A 22,617-nucleotide genomic window follows, 5' to 3' on the forward strand; every position below is an offset into this window, starting at 1 on the left:
TAACTTAGAACCAAACCCTCCTTGTGCCTGTAACTCTCAAACTGCAGATGAATGCTGAGCAGTTGTGAGAGTCTCAAGAATGCAGGACCTGTGCAGGGATTTCACATAAGCATCCATAAGTTTATTTTCTGAAAGCATTCCTTCTCATTCAAGATATATAACTAAGGATAAAAATCAGCCCATTATTATTAGTGGGAGGTCATGGTTGTCACCTGTGTCTACAAACTATGTAACCAGGGCTTGGAGTTGAGGATATAAAGAGAAAACCAAAGCTATACGTTTTTTAATGTGGTCTACGTGTTCTGTTTTCAGTGAAGAAGAAGCGGTCAGAAATAAGGTAACCCTCAGTTTCTTCATCTCTGAAATCAGGATTTTAATGTTTGGCTTTGATATTTGAAAATCAGTGAAGACCACCCAAATGAGAACAGACAGAGGCTATTTATTCAGATCTTGCTCAAACAAGGAAGGCGGCCAACATCACTTTTATTTGGCCAAGACTCAACAGCAGACAGGGAAGTGGAAAAGCTTTGTAGTGAAAACAGCAGGGAAGGTTTCAGGTCTAATATGATCAGAGCTCGTTGGCCTGGGGAAACGAGGGGTCACCTAGCTAGAAGAAGGCATCTTGTGTGCATGATTTGGGGGACATATTTGGCTTTCAATGCTTGGTCCTGAGTTAGAAGTCAGGGTAAAATATAAGGAAACTGGCGGCCATTGACCAAGTTCTGATCAATCTGGGCTGACTGTTGCAGAGATTTTGGGTTGGTTTCCCAAACTGGTTGTTCTGGAGATTGTGGGTCAGATTTCTGTCATATGTGGTCTGGCCATTGTTCATTTGTATATTCAGTCTCCAAGGCTGCAAGTTTGTTGTCAGAACTGACCATGGAATGAGTTTAAAAAAAGATGCCTCTGTTGGTGTTTTTGGAGATGGTGGAAGTATTATTAGACGATAAAGGAAAGGCAATAATATTTTGGAGAGAGAAGCAAGAAGCGTGTCTCCACTGATGTAAGAAATGTTCCACCTGCTGAGGGAAGGGTACCTAGAGAAACTGTTTCTAATCCTGCCTAAGGGAAGGCCAGTATAAATGTCCTCCTTTCTCCTGGCTGATAAACTGTCCATGTTGCTCTTCATAAAGACCTCAAATCCCCTGAGCATTTGAAACTTTATGTTCTGCTTCCAAAACCAGTAACAGAGTTCCAATTTTTCTAACCTGTGAACTGCTAGGGCTAAGATGTCCTTATCTCCGAAGTATGAGAAGACATACAGCCAACTCAGAGTCAGAGGAAGTTGCAAACTTATTATAAAAGAGCTATCTAGTTCATATTTTAATATTAGTTTACTTTGCTAGCCTTTTTGTTATAATTTAAAGCTTATTTCTTTTTTAATACTCAGGTTCACCTCTATTTCATTTCTTTTGTGTCTTTATATTCACGCTGTCCTGATTTTCCAAATTCCTACCATCTATAAGCCTTGTTGCCAAAACTTTCAGCCATCACTTACCTTGAAAGAAGACCATCTTTCTATGTACGCTGCAGCAGTCACCTGCTCACACGCACACAAATTCTGTGAGCTCTTTTCAGAGTTACCACAGCTTCCTTATCTTACCTGAGGTATCATTTTCCTCAGCTCTTCTCGACCTCCACCCTAGAGCCCTTTACTTGATCTCTATTCCTGCCCCGCCGTGGTCTGAATGCCTAAACACACATCCTCCTCCAACAATCTGCTGTCCTTCCTTTCTCCTCCCTCCTTTTTCTAGATCTACTCCTCCCTCGTCCCTCCCATTTCTCTTCTTCCTTCCTCTGGACCATAAAATATATTTGTTCCAGCACTCCAACCATTCTGGTCAAACACATAAATCCTTTTCCTACTTCATTGCCCTCCAGTAGTAAATCTAACACTCTGTTTCCTTGACTTCTGAATCCAGTCCTGGAGGAAACTCACGATGGTCCAGAGTAGCACCCTTGTAAGTGCAGGGACCCACCCTCAACAGCGCTCCCCAGCTCCCTGGCAGGGCCACTCTGGGTCCAACTCAAGGCCCACTTTCATTCCTTGCAGAGGTTGTTTCAAACTTTTACTATTTACTCTTCCTCTTCTCTCAGGATAGAAACTTCTAGCTGTCCTTTCTCACCATGAACAAGACTTATCTGCAAGATTCTTTATTGCCTGACTCAGAGGAAGCCTTGCTCTTCATTTACATTCAAGGCTAATCCTCCCACATTTACTCTGGATCCCATTTTCTCCCATTTCAACAGGGGCCTCACTCCCCCATCTATGCCCCTCTTTCATAAAATGTTATTCTCTTTTAGACTTTCTCCCCAAGGTTTTGCCTCTAGCCCTGTAGTCTTCTCTCTCTCTCTTTGAGTAAACTTGTTTACTCCGTAATTTCAGCTACCACATACACCCTGGAATTCTTCAAGCTATATCAGTAGTCCAGAGTGCTTTCTGAACTCCAGGCTGGTTTACCTAATTACCTTCTGGATAGTTCCATTGACTTCTCCCTCTCTCTCTTCTTTCTCACCATTTACATAATGAGTTCTATTAATTTTATCTAACTACTTCATAAGTATTTTCATAAACCTATCAATTTTATTTATTGACTATTTCATAAGTTTTCATTTATTAAACTTCCTGCTACTGCCAAATCATTTTTTAAAAACACAACTGTAATTAAGTATTCCCGTGTTTAAAATCATACAATAGTCCTCATCAAATTTAGTTTAAATGCAAATCCCTTCATATAACACAAAAGGTCCTTCAGTATTTGACCCCTGCATCTCTCTAGCCTTTTGTTTCCCAAAGTATACTCAGAGGAACACTTTTTCTGTGGAATGTTTTACAAGATGGGATGTGGGGAATAGGAGGGGAGTAGAAGACTCTCAAATTGGCCCTGGGACCAACAGCACCAGAATTACTTGAGACTTTATTATATATGCGAATTCTCAAGCTTCACCCTAGACCTACTGAATCAGGAACTCTGTTGGTAGAGCCTACCGATCTGTGTTTCAGCAAGCCTGCCCAGTGATGCTGAGAAACGCTAAAGTTTGAGAACCACCATGTTAGAGAATCACAATGTACATTAGCATCTTACAACAAGAAGGCTGGAAATAACCTATTTAACTTCGTTTAAGCAAGATTTCCTCAATTTGAGCATGGACCGTGTGTGTGTGTGTGTGTGTGTGTGTGTGTGTGTGTGTGTGTGTGATACTCACTAATATCCAGTAGAACTAATGTTAGAGAAACTTGTCAAAAGCCTGAAGCCTCACATTGCTAGTAATTCCCCAATCAATATCATGTGCTTTTGCATTTAAACATCCCACTGTCTTACTCTACTAAATATCTCCCCCCAACCCCTGTCTGGCCAACTCCTTAGAGGAGGTATTTCAAAATTATATGCTTATTGAACAAATACATGGAATGGAACAGAAATATGTTGTAGCAACCTTAGAAGTGTTGCTAAGTCCTACTACCATGAAGATATAATCTGCTATTTCAACACATTTTTGCATATAATGGTTCTCTCTGTATATTGATCTCTTCTTAATGGAGTATCTTCATATCTTCTTCTTTGATATTGTGAAAGTATAATGTACATCTTATCAGCTTGTCTGTACAAGCTTTTTGTATTGAAATATCCTTTATAAATATGATGACTAGAAGTTTTTTCAGCTGATCCTACACCCTGGTAACTTTCTACTTTTAAAAAATTCTCTCCCCATTATACTTTCACAGTCTTTCTTTCATATCTCTTTCCTCAATTATCTATTAACAAAATAATTTTTAGACACTATAATACCAATGACCATATTAAGATTGACATACTAAGTCATAGCTTTATAAACCTATTGTATTTTATTATTAATGAGGTTAATATTATATATTATACTTTTATATAATATAAATATATTTTATTAAATTTTTCTTGTGATACATATTAATTCATAGGGGTTTTAGTAAATATTAATACACTTATTACTAGTTTTCAGAATTTCTACTGCCATTATCTTAATTTTTCCAACCACAATTTCAAATGCCCCAGTTGACTTCTTAAGTATTCATAAAGTGTTACTTAGAAAAACTGAGTTCCTAAGCAGTCAAGTGAGTATTCTTATATAATGGTTGTACTACATGTTTCAAACATGCAGTTTATTCAAATGCACTAGTAAAATACATAAAGCATGATTTATGATACTGATATGTGGTACGTAAAAACTTCATGACTCAGCATCAAGTTTGGTTTATTCTGATGCAACATACAGAATTTTATGCAAAAACATTACCAACTGTAATCCTCTGATGTCATAAAAAAGTAATCTGTGACAGCTAAGGGACTTTGGAATGAATGTATATTCAACTACTTTGGTCTCTCCCCTTTCCCAGATCACTCTTTGCAGAATGATGATAAGTGACTCTGGTGTTAGACATGTCATCTGTAGTCATTTATTTTTATTTAATCACATTACTTGAAATGTTAGGCATATAGTTCGGCTATATACACATCATGATGATTAATGATAGTATTCACATATAGTCCACCGTGGTCATCAGAACTAATTTTACTTACAATCTTCACAACTCACCAGGTTCTCTGGCTTTCTAACTACATCATAGAGAAGGAAATCTATTGAGCTTAATGTAATGAATAAATAATTATGTTATTGGGACCATAATAAATTCCTGTTCATAAAAGAAAGATAAATTTCAATAGAAAATGTAACTTAATAATAGGCAAAGTCAGACATTTGTAAGCCTTTTTTTTACTAAAGATCTTCTGATGTGCCTTGTTGTACCTAAGGAATTAAAAGAGGAAGGCTGCCAGAGTTTCAAGTGGTTCTCAGGGACCAGATATATAAGATTCTTAAGATCCTTTGGAGACTGCTTATAGTTCATTCTGGCAATTTGAAGTAATTTGTCCTAGCCACTAATTTTTTGACTATTTTAGCTCTTCAACTTTTAGTATCTGTTAAATTTTGAGCTTAAAGGTAAATCAACAGCATTTGGAAGCACCCTAGGAAAATTTAAGTCCCTAAAGGTGCATTATAGTCTGTGTATGAGGTCTCTAACAGTAAGTGGATTTAATACAGGGTTATATTTTAACTTAAGTGAGAATAATAATAGTGTGATGACTCATCCAAATCTGGTTACATGTCTTGGGCAGCATTAGACGATAGGCATACAACCATTCAGCAGAGGGTGGCTGTTCTTTGGAAAAGACATGGTAGTTGGATAGGGCAAAAGATTGGATCAAGTAAAATCTAATCCTCCTTTTGTATGAGAGCCCATAAATTTCCTGAGCTACACATTGGAGTTTTCAGATATCCTGGATGTATGAGGTTATAAATAATTCAGCAAAAACAGTCAAGGAAACGATATGCTTCCCACTGAGTCATATACTTGAGGGAAAATTGTCTCGTCTTTATATTTTTTGCCTAATTTAAAAAAGTAAATGTGAAAGAAGTGTTATAAGAAGAATGCCCACCAGACAAAGTGACCAGAATAATTTATTTGTGTGTTCAAAGGAATTGTGTTTGTTGAGTATGAAGTTTATATGTTAAACATTCAAAATTGTTATTATACCCTGTTAATCTCACTGTAAATTTAGATCATCGAGGCAACACTCTTTCTAGAGGTGAGAGGGGAGAATTCATTCAGTATGGTAAATCAAGAAGGATTCCAATATGATTTAAATACACATACATGCACAAAAAAGAAAGACAGACTTACGAAGTTTTTGTTAACAAGATACATTTGTGAGTGGAATGAGAGAGTTCCAGACCATTCATGCAACTTGTATATGCTGTCCTATTTAACAGTACTGGCTTTGTAACCAGGCAACCTTGCTTGAGTTCAGCCCACTTTACTACCAGTGTGACTATGGACAAAATATTTAGGCAGGACAAATTTTATACACAACACACACACACACACACATCATTGTACAAACAGAATTCAACCTTTTGCCTTGGAAGAAGCCACATTAAAGGGATAATTTCTACAATAATAATTTCTAAGGTCATGAACTGCAATAGAGGAAGAGAAACCTCCATTCCAGAACCAAAGTACTTAGGAATTCAAGACTGGCCATTGTGACTTTACCCTACAGGATGCATTCAATGAAGAGAGGAAACCTGAATTTAATAGCTTTGGCTGGCATGATCTGAGAGTTGTTCCATTACCCCTTTTCTCTGATCCTCCTGTTTGACAATGACATCTAACTAAAGTCATACCATTTAACCTTTTCTTTTGCATGTGCGTGACCTTGTGAGCAGAGTAAGAAACGGGACATTCCTCGGGAAGATCAGGGACCAACCACCAAAAATTTGGATTTTTGGCCCCAACTTATTACACTGATGGTCACGATTATTGATGAGGATAAAACTGCCTACACTCCTGTCCTGAATCAGTAAGTACACTGTTTTGGCAATAAATGGATTTTATTCCACTAAAGTTAAGAAAACAAAATATTTGAAGTATGGCTTATACTCTCATGACAATGACAAACTTTTCCAAAATCAAGCTATAGAAAGCAGTATATTTTTACTTTTATCAGTAAATATTAATTCAGTGATATTATGGATTTTTAGTTTCAGCCCCATACAGAGTGATTATTTGGATATGGAGACAAATATTTCCCACAAATTTATTTTTATTTGATGTAGAAAAATTTCTTCTTTCCACTGGTTTCTTTCATTGTCTTAAAAGAAAAAAAAATGCAATCCCCCAAAACTAAAAAGAATGTTAAAGAGTTAGTATTAAACATATTCCACTGTGACTTTATTAATAGTAAGGCTTTTTCAAAAAAACTTGCTTTCAAAATAGTTGTGTATGCTAGATGTAACAAATTTAATGCAGTATTTAAGAGAACAAGTCCATTTTCTCAAATAACCTAAGCCTATGCCTCCATGCATAGAATTTATAAATTATGAGCAGGTTGGCAAGGCATATGAATTAAAATTCATGGCTGTTCTAGAAGACTCTGAAATCATCAACTTATCAACTTAACACTAGCTATGAGACCTTGGGCAAATTATCTAATTTCCCTGGGTCTCAGTTTCCTCATGTATAAAATAAGGATATATTACCAGATAATTTCCAAGATCCAGTCCACCTTTAATGTTGCACATTTAGGATTTATGTCACACCCACACGTCGAGAGCTATATAACCAAAATAACAGCTGACTCTGCCCGCAGGGCATTTGCAATCTGGTAATGGAGAGAGTGTCCTGACATATTGGTCATACCTGAAAACCTGTGGGCAGCAGGAATAGCAGAAATAGACAAACCATGAAGTACATTCAGGCTTAATATGGAGAACTGGTTTTATTATTTCTAATTTTTTGTACTGGTCAAGACAGTTAGGGTCAAAAAGCTTGTGTGGAATACAATTGAAATTCCAATTATAGAAGAAATACATGTAAGTATTCCAATTTTTATCCTTTCCTGTTTCTTCACCACCCATTTTCACCTGCCCTGAATTTCTTCTAAATGTGGAGAAAGTATTCCTCTCTTTGATAGGCAATGACAGCATCGTTAGGTTTACCTTTACACTTTCTTCTTCCTTTTCTCCTTATATCCACCTTTTCTGCCTGATGCTAGAGTGTATCATGATGACCATCTGTAGAGATTTTCTCTTATTCTCTTCTGATAGCTCAAGACTAGATCCTCTCTTTTCAGATATGGCATGTCCTCAGTTCCTCCTGGACAGCTTTGTGGGTTAGATATGTTTTCTCATTCATTCTTTGGATCTTTCTTGAAGATACAGTAGATTTCCTAAAGGTAGGGACATCAGTAACTTGTTTTAAGACTGTGCTCTTGGGCTGGGGTAGGTCAGTTGATTAATGAGAATGGAATGAAAACAAACATCTGCTGAGAAATGCTAATTAAAAGTTATTTGAAAGGATTTTATTTTTAATCAAATGAATTCTTTACATTTATCAAATATTCAGGATATGACTATTAAAAGATACATTATAAAATCATGGAATCAAAGTTCCCCAGAATCATCCTTAATCATATACCATGAAAGATATACAAAGATTTTAGTTACTTTTTTGTGACTGTGTTAAAGGAAGTGGAGGGAATGCATTTACTTATGGCAAAAATAAATTTTAAATTATGAGCTAAATTAAGTCTACTAAGTATAAAAATGAGCAAGGACACCAGGAAAGAAGAGATATGTCTTTGTCTTGCTTTTTATTTTTGTTTATAGTGTCAGAGTTTGGAGTCACTTTTGTTCCAATGAAAACCTAGTTCTAATAAAGCTGAATGCTTTCCCTCTGTTGGGAATCTATGCTTTATGATTGTATTTGCTCAGATTTTGAAGATGTTCTAAAGATTTTTTGCTTACTAAGGATCATTGCATTTTGTTTCTCATTTAATTAAATCTCTATTTTAAGTGAACTCACCTAGATAGCAAGGTGTGCTCTTAGTGGCCAATGTTGCATTTGTGTAATTTGGTGAGATTTCCATTCATGCATGTTTCTTTATTTGTGCAATGTGTCATCACATTTAGGCATCATTAATTATCTCACTGGGTATTTAGACTATTAGGATCAAATAGGCTGATGGTTGCAAATGCAGATTCTGAGCTCCATCCCAAATCTACGGAGTTAAAATCTGAATTTGGCACAGAAGTCTGCATTATTAATAAAGTATCCCTTGTGTGGTTTTTATACACCAGAGTATGAAGGCACAGGTCAGTTTGTGAAGGACATGTCCAGATAAAACAAATTTTGGTTTTATTTTGAAGGTAATGGCAAGAGAACGGATGATTTAAAAATATAGGTCTTATTTTTATATCTTTCTTATTTTTTATATCTAAGATTATTGATATAAATAATTGAATGAAGTATTCATGGTTATTTTGACTAAACAAATATTGCAAGCATTTGCTTATTCAAGTTTGATAACAATTTATAATAAATGCAGAAAGTAAACATGAGGGGAAGGATTTGTTTTATTTTGTACACTAGTATGTATCCAGGCATATATATTGGTTGAATTAATGAATACATTAAAGTAAATCCATATGTGTAATTGGTATCTGTTCTCTCTGTTCCTACTCCATTGATTAACTGATGTACTAGAGTATTTCTTTGAGTGATATGTCTTCACATTTTAAAGATTAATTTTATGAAGTGGCTTTCCAGGTGTTTCTATTTCATTGAAACTGAAAACTATTAAGCACAGTATTTTCAGATCTTTCAATGTGGATCTCTCTCTCTCTCCCTTTTAAATAGATGTATTGAGGTATAACTGAATACAGTTAAAATTTTAATTAGTTTTGACATATGCATCTAACCATGAAACCATCACCACAATCAAGATAATAAAGATATCCATAACCCCCATAAGTTTCTGTGTGCCTTATGTAACCCACCCCAGGCAACCAATGGTCTGCTTTCTAATACTACAAATTAGTTAGAAATTTTTATCCTTTTGTATAAAGGAATAGTATATTATGTACATTTCTTTGTCTAATTTCTTTCACTAATTACAACTATTTTGAGATTCATCCAGGTGGTTGTGGGTATCAATACTTCATCTCCTTTTATTTCTAAGTAATATTCTACTATATAGATACACCACAAAATGTTTATCCATTCATCTGTTAGGATTAGGGTTAAGGTTAGGGGGTAAATTTGGATTTTTTTTCAAGATTAGGTTTCTGTGAATATTTGTTTGCAAGATTTTGTGTAGACATATTCTTTTATTTTCCTTGGGTCATGTAATATGTACATGTTTAATATTTCTTAAAACTGCCAAACCACTTTCCAAAGTATTTGTACATTTCCAACACTTAGTACAATTAGACTTTTTACTTTTAGCCATTCAAATAAGTGTAGTGATATCTCCTTGCGGTTTTAATTTGCACTTTCCTAAATACTGATATTGACCATCTTTTCATCTGCTTATTTGCAATACATATATCTTCTTTGGTGAAATGTCTGTTCAAATCTTTTTGCCATTTCCAAATTGGGATGTTTATCTTCTTATTAATGAGTTGTAATGGCTCTTTAATTATACTAAATAAAGGTCTACTGTTACGTAAATGTTGCAATATTTTCTCCTAGTTTGTGACTTTCTTTTCCATTTATTACTAGTTTCTTTTGGAGAGCTGTTTTTAAGAAAATAATTGATAGAGTAGTCCAATTTGTTGATTATTTTCTTTTATCATTTGGGCTTTCTGTGTCCTATTTAAGAAATCGTTGCAACACCCACAGTCAAGTTGCAATACTGTAGTTTTCTTCTAGATATCTTACATTGAGATCTATAGTTCATCTCCAGTTATTTTTTGTATACGGTATGATATAGAGTTTAAGATTATTTGGGATTTTTTTCATATGTTTAATCTTTTCAGCTCTATTTGTTAGAAAAATTATCCTATCCCCATCTAATTGCTTTGGTAACTTTGTCAAAAATCAATTAATTATATGTGTGAGTCCAATTCCGTACTCTCTGTTCTATTGATCCGTATATCTATGGGTCTAGTAGTGATTAACTTCAGCTTTTGTCTGGAAAACTCTTTGTCTCTCCTTCAATTCTGAAGGACAACTTTGCCAAGTAGAATATTATTGGTTGGCGGGTTTTCTCTTTCAGCATTCTGAAAAATCATTCCACTCCCTCCTGGCTTGCAAAGTTTCTGCTGAAAAATTCACTGATAGTCTTATGGGGATCCCCTTCAATGTAACAAACTTCTTTTATCTTGCTGCTTTTAGGATTCTCTCTTTGTCTTTTATATTTTCTCTTTGCTGAAATCCTCACTTTGTTCATGCATTGTTCTCTGACCTCAGTGAGCATCTTTATGACCATTATTTTGAACTCTCTATTGGGTAAATCACTTATCTCTATTTTATTAAGGTCAGTTACAGGTGATTTATCTTGTTCTTTTGTTTGGAGCATATTTCCTTATTATTTTTTTTTTCATTTTCCTTGACTCTATTTTGGTTTCTGCACATTAGATTAGACAACCACCTCTTCCAGTCTGGACAGACTGTCTCATCAATCAGCGCAGCCCAAGCTCCTGGTTGTCTCTCAAACCTTTATGGTTGTCCAAGCTGCCATCTTTGTTCTTAGCGGCTCCCTAATTGAGGGTGTGCCAAGACCGGTCAATGTTTCAAGGAAAAGGATAAAAGTCAGCACCTAGATGCAGGCTCACTAAAAGCTGTACCCTCAGGCAATAGATGGGAAAAGATATAGTTAAGCCCCTTAGAAGGAGAAATTGGAAGATGGGCATTATTGCCTGCTTTCTCTGCACTGAGCCCAGGTGGATAGCCATGACAGTGGGGGAGGGACAAGCGGGGTGCTTCTGCACCTGTTGAAAAGCTGCTTGTTTTGTTTGCTGTAGTCCTGTGGGACTTGTGAATGAAAGACCCACTGGCTGTCAGAGCTACGTGATTTGGGAACCCATCCCTCAGCTTGCAGCCATAAAAGTTGATGCATTAAATATGTGGACAAGCTCCTTCCAGGGAAGTACTGGTGGTTTGGTTTCATTGTTGGATCAAGCAAGAGGGAGAATGCAGGGGAAGTGCCCACCAGCTCCTCTGGGCTCTAGGGAAGATCTCAGCCAGCCTCTAGATGCGTGCTAAATTAGAAGCCAGACCCTCAGGCATCAACTTGTAAAGTATGCAGTCAAACCCCTCCAAGGCAAGACTGGGAGATGGGCATTTTTGCCTGCTCTTTCTGGGCTGAGCCTTGAGGAGACAGCCACAGGGAGTGATGTGCACCCACTGACAAATGCTTCTTTATTTGCCATAGTCCTGTGAGCCACTGGATTTCTCTCAGTGGGAATTTCTCCATGTGTAGTTGTACATTCATTGCATCTGTGGGTGGAGGGAAGTTCAGGAGACTCCTATGTTGCCATCTTGGTTCCTCCCAAAACTACTTGTTCTTGATTGTGTTTTTGTTATTTGTCTTTCAAGGAATTTTTCTATTTAATCTAAGTGGCAATTTGCTGTTGTATAGTTGCTCATGACATTTCTCTATTATGCCTTTAATGTCTATAAAATCCTAAGTCATTTCTCTTCTCTCATTCTTAATATTGACATTTTGTATCTTCTCTCTGTTTTCCTGTCTAACTGGCTAGGCATTTATGAATTTTATTAGTCTTCTGGAAAAAAAAAAAGAAACAGATTTTGGTTTCATTAAATCTCAATATTATTTTTGGTTTTAAAGTAAATTGGTGTCTTCTCTATTTCTTATTATGTTTTTTCTTTTGTAAGTGTAGATAACTGTTAAGTGGCTCCAGCAGTAATCCAGTGAGAAAATATGAGGACTTTGGATAAGATGATGGAGAGGTAGGATCAGATCTGAGAAATATTTAGGAGATAAATCAAGAGATCTTTTTGACTAACTACATTGAGTGGAAGGTTAGGAAAGAAGATGGAGACAATGAGCACGCTGTATTTATGGGAGCACCATTAATTGAGATAATAAATTCAGGAGGAAGTTTCAGTTTAAGGAAGTACATAGTTAAAAGAAAGAAGTATACAGTGAGTTATATTTGGATATATAGAGATTTGGCTATCTGTACGACTTCCATGAATCATATGCAGTAGGCAATTGTATACTTAGCTGTGAAATTCCTTTAGACTGACAACAACTAAATGTATAATGTAGGGGAGGTTCACTAAATATGCTTGAAAGTGAGAAATCTCATATCTTTTAAAATATTCATGTAATTATACTCTCCGATTATTTAAATTATTGTGACTTAACATTACTTTGTTTTTGTAATGCTGACCAAAATGTAAGCAAAAATATGTTTCATCCATTCTACGGTCCTGTGTATTTGCATGTATTTTATTATTGTCTGTAATTTCTTTTAGCATCTTTCCAAAGTATACATACAGTGAAGGCTCAATTTATTTTCTCTCTGCATTAAGAGTATATATCAGAGAGGCTCCAATGTGTTGAATAGAAAATGGAACAGTTTTCAAAAATCTGCTGTTTCATTTGTGAAGATGAGGTATGCTGCTTTCATTTTGTCAAGGCTGTGGGATGAGCCATAACATTATTTTCAAATTTTATGTTTTAAAAGATAGTATACTTCATTTGCTGCAGTGAGAAAATTGGGTTTCAGCTACTTTGATCAAGGATTTACATCTTCTTTCTGTTTTGGAACTAATGCTCTTCAAAGTATTAAAGCTGTTGATGTCTTTGCTTGCACTGTGGCTTCCCTAAATTATTTTTCTATTTAAAACTTTGTTACAAAACTGTTCATTATGCTAAAAAGTAGAGAGAGTATACAATGGAGCTGTATATCCATAACTCAAACTCAACAATTACTAAGATTTTGTCATATTTTCTTCACCTATACACTGAGCTTTATTATTCTTTTTTTCCCCTTTGCTGAATTCTTTTAAACAAATCTCAGACATATATCATTTCATCCCTAAAAATTATGGTTATTTTCTTACATATGACAATGTCATTCTCACAACTAATAACACTAACAGTAATGCATTAGTCTTGTGTACCCCTTCCCATAATCAAATGCTGCTGTGTTTCTTTAAAAATCCCTTTTTACATTTGTTTTGTTTTAGTCAGGATTCAGATGAGGTCCACATACTACATTTTGGTTATTTTGTGTCATAAGTCTCTTTCATCATAATTCCTCTCCCTTAACTTCTCTTTTATCCATACCACTGCTTTCTTAAAGAAGCCATGTTCATTGTCCTTTAGAATGTTCTACTTTCTGGATCATTCTGCTTGTCCCTTTCTTTTATTTAATTTGTTCCACCATATTCTGTACTCCCCATAGCTGAGCATTAGCTTAAAGGCTATCTTTCAGATCCTTTTTTTTTTTTTTTCACGAATAACTCACAGGTGACTCTGTGTACTTCATACTCCCATCACATCCACGGTCACATTAAGTCTGCTTGTTCCCCCTGTGGTCATGCCAAGATTGATCAGTGCTGCCAGCCTGATCCTTCCATTTCAGTGTTTCTGTTGACCTCTCCTCTAATGCTTTCATTTACTTATAATCATTTCAGAATAAGTTATTCAATTAGGGATGGCAAAATTGTGATTTTATAATGTTATTTGTTCAACATTTATTTAGTTAGAATTTTTCTGTGAAGAAGGACTTGCCTTCATCAACTAGGGCTGCTTATCTGGTTATTGTTGATGAAAATAATCAATACACAACCTATATTAGGAATAGAAAAGAATTTTATTTGAGTCAAACTGAGAACTCTAGCCTAGAAAACAGCCTCCCAGAAAACTCCGAGGAACTGCTCCGTAGAAGCATGGTTATAAGCACAGTTTTATATCTTGTCAGAACAAAGAACATGAAACAAGCCAGGGATACATTCCTTCAAGGTTTCAAAAAAAACAAATCAGCACGTACACAGTGAGTCAGTCTAGCCTTGGCACCTGGGAAGGGAGTCTTATCATCGAAGGAGTACCAGCATTGGTGCCCCAGGAAGGGAGGCATCTAATCTTTAGTTTTAACATGGTCTTTCTTTACTTCTGCTCAGTACACCCTGTTTTTTTAATAATTAAAGCACAAGCACAATTTATGTTTGATAGGCCACAAACAGGCTGTTGTAGTTAACATAAAATTCAAGTTAACTCATATATAAGCCAGAATGACTTCCCCATATCGCAGTATGTGAAAATTTCTTGTATCATTACCCTGAAATAGAACAAGTATAGGAAAGATAGGGCACATATTCAATTCTTTCTTTTAAAGATTTTTATTTCATTCTTTTTTTCTGCTCTATTTACTTTTATTATTTTTCATTAAAATTCTCATTTAAATAAATATGTATTGAATATTTGATAGTTGCCAGGTACTCTGCAAAGCTGGGGCCACAAAGATTTAATCGGGAAAGAGGTATACAAAATCAAACATGAACCTTAAACTGTGCCTGCCACAATCACAAGTCATTCTGAGATCAAATTCCTCACCTTAGTCCCTTGTTAAGGTAACCTAATGAGAAAAACTAGATTTGGAATTAGATTAAGAAATCCAGAGATCGAGATAGTTGACAAGAATAGACATTGAAAGGTTATGAGTTTGGAGATGGCTATAGTAAGTGATCCAAAATTAAGAATAAATCAAAATGATGTGTAAATAGAAGCCAGGAGATAAACATGGTTGAAGGAGAAGAAGGCAGTTTTCAGTAAAAGAAGGGAAAGGATGCTTGCAAGGAAAATCAGAAACGATGAGAATAGCAGAGTCTTGGTATTGGTGGACGTCTTAAGTGAGGATCCTGGCTGTGGTCGCTCACTGCGCTCCCCTAATGCCTTCACCTCGGAAGGAGCTTTTTGTTCCTGGTGCCAGGAGACTGACTACTGGTGTTTGCTCCATCTGTTAAACCAAGTTCAGCTTTCCTTGGGTTCCAGTACAATGTGGCAAGGCAGTTTAGTCTTGTTTCTCCATTATGCAAAGTATACTTATCAAAATTACCTTTTAGTTATTTGCAGTTCCTTGAGTCTGTGATCCTTATAGCCAAAGTAGCATAACTAAACCATTATGATATTACATGGAGCAACATGTGTATTCCACTATATAGAGCTGCAGTTAGGTTGCTGTTGAAGTGTAAAGGAATGCTTCAATTTCGATTGCTGGGATATAAGCAAACAATATATTTCCTATGAGTAAACAGTTCTGCAGAGCTAGGGTTTACATTGGGGAGAATGGATAGCCAGAAAATCTGAAAACCTGGGCTAAAACTACCTGAATAAAAGCACACACACAAAAAAAAGAAGTCATTTTGAAAGCTTTTACTAATGTTAATTACAGCCAACTTAAATTTTAAAATAGATAAGGTGTTTCTCTGCAAATTCCCCAAACAATAATATATTATCTGCAAAGAATAAGAATATTTTTATAAGAGCATAAGAGTACTGTTGTAAGATTGCTAACTAAGAATTGTACTAATTCAGTCACTTCTGAAGATTTCAATTTTCTGCCTCCCTGAGTGCACATCGTAGAGAAAACAAAAGGTTCATCTTGGATTTTCAGTTTATTATGCTTGCCAGATGATTTATGTACAACTAGATATCTATGTTATAAATATTACAACCATATAAATATTACAACCATCGTATAGGGAACCATGGGAAATTCATTGGAGCCAGACACTGTACTAAGCATTTTTTACAGTTTAATGTTTAATTGAATCCTAAATGTAATTGTAATAGAATCAATGCTGTTAACATCCCCAAAGTGCAGACGATGAAACTGAAGCACAGTTGGTAAGTGGCAGAATTAGAATCTAAGCAACCCTCTGCATTAACAAAACGATTAATTGTAGGGAAAAATCCCATAAGTAAGGGCATTAATCCTTTAGCTCCATCCAAACATTTCTGATGTCTCAATGATTAATCTGAATCTGGTCATGATAAACCTGAAACAATAATTACAAAAGTTTAAAGTGCAAGATATGCCATATGATGGCACCAGTTGTAGTTGTATATAAACCAATAGACAAAATGCATACAATTTGTAATTTACTGTAAGAAAAATATAAATGTGTAGTGTGTACTCACTGGCACCCTCAAGAGAAACCATGAAAGAATTTTTTTTTTTCTAGAATTCTCTGTGTTAAAAACTTTGCTTCCCAAGCATTTGCGATACACAAAAATGATGTTTTCCCTTGTGGATTAGGTGCAACAAATGTCAGAACCAAGGAGGCCCACATTTAATAACTCTATAGAATCTAACTTCATACCTTTCTACATTTCTATGTCTAATATCATTTTATTTTTATATCTTCATTTTTCTTCTCTCTTTTTTTTTTTTTAAACATATTTTCTCCCTGGAGGCCCCCCCTGTGTCCTCCTGCTGGATTCTAAACTGGTTGTTCTCTAGGTCTGTTGCAGAGCTGTTATTTGGAGATAGTGATGGCTACCGTTGGTTTAGAAGGTTTCATTCATTTAACTTATGTTGATTACTGGACAATATGTTACAAACTGGAGATTCAGCAATAAACAAGCCAAAAGAAGTTCTTTATTACTTTTCCTGGGAGGGGAGAGGAGTTAGATAGCAAGGTACCTAAAAATAAACAGATAATACAATGTTTCAGGTATTGACTAATGCTATGGAGAAGATAAAGCAAGACAATACTGAAAACAGTGACTTGGCAGAAGTGAAGATCAGTGCTAATATGTCAATTTCAATGGCTACAAAAGGACTCTTGGAGAAAGTGACATTTGAATTGAAGCCTGGATCAGAGGAAGGCAAACATAAACAAAGCTTTGGTAACTGTAAACAGGAGAATCAATAGCAAGTACAAAGTTTCAGAGCTGAAGCCTGGCATGTTGGAGTAGCAGCAAGAAAGGCCATGTGATTGGGGCTTAATCAGTGGGAGAAACAGTAGGAAGAGTTGATGCCATAAAAGTGGCTCCTTTATTTATTGGATGGAGCTGCACATTCCCATAGATGGCAAGGCAAACAGACTGCAACACTTTGCTTTCATGTCCATATTTCAGTTGCTGTCACCTGGTATGTGGCCAGTATTTCCTTAGGTTAGAGAGAATGAGAAGTAGTAATTTGGTTAGTCAAGTTTCTTGTTTGGTTGGGTTTTTTTTGTTGTTGTTTTTTTTCTAGTTATTTTTTTTCTTCAGCAAAGGTAGTTTTACAAAACCCTTAATGGACTTTCTACTATCTAACTCCAAGTTCCCTCCACACTTTCCTTTACCCTTAAGATTTAAGACTTAACTGAAGCATTACCTCTTCCAGCTAGTCTTCCCTAATGCATCCAGGATGTATAGGTACCACATTGTGGTTCATCCATGAATTTACATTCTATCATTGCATTTATAGTATGGTACTATGAGTATATGTATATAAATCTGTTTCTTCTGCTATGCTAAAAAGTTTTTGAAGGAAAAGACCATGTCTTTTCATCTTTTTATTTTTACCACCTTAGCATAATGTCCGATGAAGAGATGATGTTCCACTTGTTATCGAATGGGGGTCCCGCTGCTCCCACTTACAAAATCAATTACACACTCACAAATGTTGGCAGCAAACGACAGGCGCCTTTAATCAGAATGTCCGTAGTCTGGGGAGATGATGGACTCAACATCCCCCAAAAAACACCTCCAAAGATTCTGCTTGACCGTGAAACTTTTAAGGGAAAGGAGGGAAGTAATCTCAGTTAATCATTGAGATAGGGGGGTCACAGTTGTCACCATCCCCCCACTGCGTGCAGGCTCGTTGACTTCTTGTGATCTTCCTCTGGATGTTATCTCATTCACACAGTTTGGTCACACAGTTTGTTCGGGAGATGACTGAAGGGGAAGCTAGGGGAGAGATCTGGTCATCTTCATTTCTACATTTCATTGCTTATTCTTCATTTCTACTTCTTTGATCAATGGAAAGAACTGACAAGTTAGGCAAGGTATTGATTAAAAGATTTGAAAGGTGCACTTGGGCCAGAGATAAGTAGAGCATGGGGGCGCCTGGTTTAAAAGTTAGTTACAATATAGCTTTGCTAAAGTGACAGGAACAGGGGCTTCCTGCTGAGGGTGGTTTCCTGCAAAGAGCTGCTGACAGATTCTCACTTGTCAGAACGTCGTTCCATTTCTGTGGGATTAGGGGCGAAGGTCTGTCTTCTGTACCTTCTTCATGCTGACATAGGATGCTGTATTCTCAGAGTGGAAATTGTCAACGTGGGTCTGTAGCATCTCTTTGTTGGCAATTTTAGTTGTCACTTACATATATGGGCAGGGCAAGCTACAATTATTTTGATGCCCACAAAGATATAGATTATTATGAGCAATAATGTTAATCCCATTCTTTTGAGGCCAGTTCTTGGAATTGTGCTAGCCATAGATTCAATACTGCTCAAGCTGGAGCAGTTTATGTCATGGCTACAGTCTGGTCATCGTGCAGTTAGCTTTTTTACCTCTGGTGGCAGTTTTAGTATGTGTAAAACAACTCTCTAGTACTTGGGGGTGGGCGGAGGGGGGGCCTGCAGGGTTCTGCTGGGCCCCAAACTCATGTTTATTGAGTGTATAAAATTTGCCACTTCCATACTTATCCTGCCTCTGCCTTTGTCTAAGGCCAGTTACAGATTTTTCTCAGTGATACTCCCTTCTCCCTTCCTAACATGTAATTGAGACAGACCAATAGATGGTTACTTTGGTTTAGTAAAATCACATCCAAGCCCTTTACCATAAATGGCCTGCTAAAAGCTTACTGTGGGAAACTCTTAGCAGAAATTTGAGATTAATTTTATTGGCACCAGACAGGAACAATCAGATACTACATGTGCTTTTTCAATGAATGCAGACAGATAAAAGTGAATGCGGGCCATAGGGAAAGGATTTAAGGGAACTAGTTCTAAGCAATCTTTGTAACAATGCAGTGTCCTTGAGATCCATTCATAATTATACATTACACTTGGGAAACAACTTTTAGACGGAAGGGTCTCCCTCCATTGCTGCTCGGGCAGGCAAGATGTTTGTTGGTCAGTCATCCAACAGACATTAAGGTCTCTACTTTGAAGACAAATCTCATCTTATTATATTTTGTAAACCATCTTAGTATTTTTTAATGAGATGAATACTTCAGGAATAAGTAAAAATAAAGAAAGAAAGAGGACTATGTTTTAAGTACGCAAAGATCAAGGTGGCTTGAGTGGCTTAGTGATCTAATATTTTTGCATGAGAGAGACTGAGCCATGAGACCTTAGAAAAGTTTTGCAACATTTTTCAGACTGTTTTCCACCTGTGAAAGATTGGGAGTTAAAACTGGAAAAATTGGGAGCTCAATCTGAAAAATTTGGGAGTTAAAACACAGAGGACCATTATGAGGATTCGAGGAGATAATGCTTAAAAGCACCTATCCCAATGCTTGGCATTGACTAGATGCTCATCAGATGTTAACTCCCATCTCTCCGCGTTCAGTGCCTCAAGCTCCCTGCCTCCAACATGAAAATGAGGACTTGCTTTCCCCAGGTCTGTAATCTGGAAGCACTGGAGTAGCTTGAGAAACGTGACCTGAGATCAGTAAATTCCATTTACTCTTCACCCCAGGCACATTACCCACATTTTTTAAAGCTGTTTCTGCCATCTCCACCTCCTTTGCCACTGCCAGGTGACATCTTCACTGTCTTACAAAATGCTGATTTCAGTAGTTAATCTAGATCCATCCCAAATTTTATTTTTCATATTTAAATTAAATATGTATTTAAAGATCCAAGTTTATTAAAATAATACCTTAGGTTGTAGATGTAAATAAAGAGAAACAAAAAGATAAAAGGGTAGTTGGGTTTAAATGGCATTAGTGACCTACTTGCTTTTTAATACAAGAGAACTTAAGTACAAAAGGAAAGATGATCACCACAGGAAATGTCCAGTTGTTGAGTTCACACTCCAAATGCTTAAACTAACTTTCACCCTGAGCTGCTATGTTATGATATGTTTTAGTTGCCCTTTAATATAGCTTTAACTTGTAAGGCTAGTTTGTAACCCTACTTGATAAAGTTCATTCTTGGCAGTTCTCTCTCTCCATGGTAATGGCAGTTAATTGCACTAAGGCAAGTCTAGTTCTCTTAAATGGAGAACATGTTAACAAAAGCTGATTTAAAAAAAGATAACAATGTTAAAAGAGCAGAGCAAACTAAATGTCTTGACTTCTGACTGTGACAATGAAGCTTCAGTTGCATACATGACACATAATATCAGAACCATTGCTTACTCACTTGTAACAATGAATACACTTATCTTCAAAGGCAAACTTTGCATATGAAAACAATACTTCACATTTAATGGATTCTAATTTTATCTGTTGTGACTAATGAATCAGTATTATCAAATTTGGCAGTGGAAGATTGTGTTTTCCTTATTTCACTGAGACATTTTCAAGATAATAAATTGGGTTATTAAATTGTTGTGTCTCATAGGAGTCAAGGTTTAAAACATTTATGCTTTGTATTAACTGCTGCAAATTAAAAACAGGAGACATTCAAATAATGTTGGAATGGATCAGTTATTTCATTAAACCTCTTTTTATAAATGATAGACTAAGTTAAGCTATAACTACATGGAAAATGAAGAAGAGGTGGAGCTATACATTCTAGAATTCAATTTGTGTACATTAACTTGGACCAGGATGAAGAGGACCAATTTTGTTTTTAAAATATGAATAATGAAATATGAGTATTTAATGTACCATATTATATGTGTACTTGTTTTAACTTTTAAATATATATACTAATTCCTACGAGGTTAGGAAATGGTCATGGAAAGTTAAAAACTCTTTTAGTCCTGCTTGTATCATAGTTTAGAATTCATTTATAATTAGCATATAAATTGTTAGTATATGGTTAGAGATTTCTGAAGTTTATGAAACCAGTTTACTCCTGTTAGTATATAATAATTTCCCTCTGCAATCAAGTTTATTGCTATTAATTTTATTAGCAATTTTTTTTTTCTGGAGACTAATAACTAGCAACACAAATGTAAACTTCCATTCATATTCTGTGATAATTTTTTTCACATTAGAAATCAGTGGAATCTAAATAATATGTTCTTGTATGTCTTATGTCTTATTTACAGTTAAAATTTCATTATCATCAGCAGCAAGCATTTATTGAGTGCTCACTATGGGCCAGTGGCTGTACAAGTTATTTACATGTAAAATCTCATTTGATCCTCATAACAGCCCTAGAAAGGCCCAAATTGCAATTATTATCATCCCCATTTGACAGATGAGGCAATTGAGTTTTAAAGAGATTACTCAGTGCTCCACTGGGTCAATTAGTTAAGTAGCAGAGGAGAAATCAAATCTCTGTCTTTTGGATTACATTGAGGCTTAACCACTACATTACACTTCTGTGAATTGTGCACAGGAAATAGCCAGAACTGCCTTAAATTACAGAAAATAAGCCTCTAGCAAATATGCAAAAGGTGTAGACTTCTTAGCCAGCCCAAAGAAAAGGCAGAAATATTCAACTGTGGAATGTGTTGGAAGAAAACAACTCTGTCATTTGAATCATTATTTGATACTGAGGAGACCACATAGACATAGCATATAAAATTTGATGCCAGAGTGAGATTATATATTTGCATATCTACAAAGGAAATTTGAGCACAGTGCAAAAATACACTTTTATGGGAATATGATTATTTTGTTGCCCCTTAAAAATGGAAACGTAGAATCTAGCTAGTAGTTACTCAGAACTTGACAAAATCTGTTATGAGAAATACTAGGTGTCTCTCCTCTCATTCCAAGCTCTGATTTCCTTCTCTTATTTGTTGTATATAGTTGTGAATTTTTCTCCCCTTTTTCACTGAGTAGGTAGGAATAAAGAAGTTGTTTTGGAAACTGTTAGCTTTGCAGATGTTGTCACCAGGTTATATCCTGGTTTCTGTTTAAATTGCATGGAGAGGAAATATACATACATACATACATACATACAAATAAATAAATAAATAAATGCATATATAAAAATATATATATGTGTATATACATTAAGAAGATTATATAAGCACAATTAATATTACTTGTTAGTGAAGAGATACTAGATGGAGAATTGTTTTCTAATGCTAGCCAAAACTGCTTAAAGAGAAAAAAAATTCATATTATTTCATCAGTTCTGAACTATAAAGCAAATATCAATAAAATTAGACTAGATAAGCTAAATCTTGTGGCAACAGT

The 22,617-nt window shown here is 35.7% G+C and overlaps 1 protein-coding gene across 1 annotated transcript in view; it reads left to right on the plus strand.

Moving 5' to 3' along the window:
* UNC13C (unc-13 homolog C) overlaps positions 1–22,617 on the plus strand; it is a 632,162-nt gene that overhangs the window by 399,340 nt on the left and 210,205 nt on the right. The window contains exon 17 of the mRNA XM_082388208.1: positions 6,265–6,398. Coding sequence (XP_082244334.1) covers positions 6,265–6,398 — 134 coding nt within the window. The remainder of the gene's footprint in view (positions 1–6,264; positions 6,399–22,617) is intronic.

This window comes from Balaenoptera borealis (assembly GCF_965194805.1).
Source record: "Balaenoptera borealis genome assembly, chromosome: 3".
In the NCBI taxonomy this organism is placed as follows: Eukaryota; Metazoa; Chordata; class Mammalia; order Artiodactyla; family Balaenopteridae; genus Balaenoptera; species Balaenoptera borealis.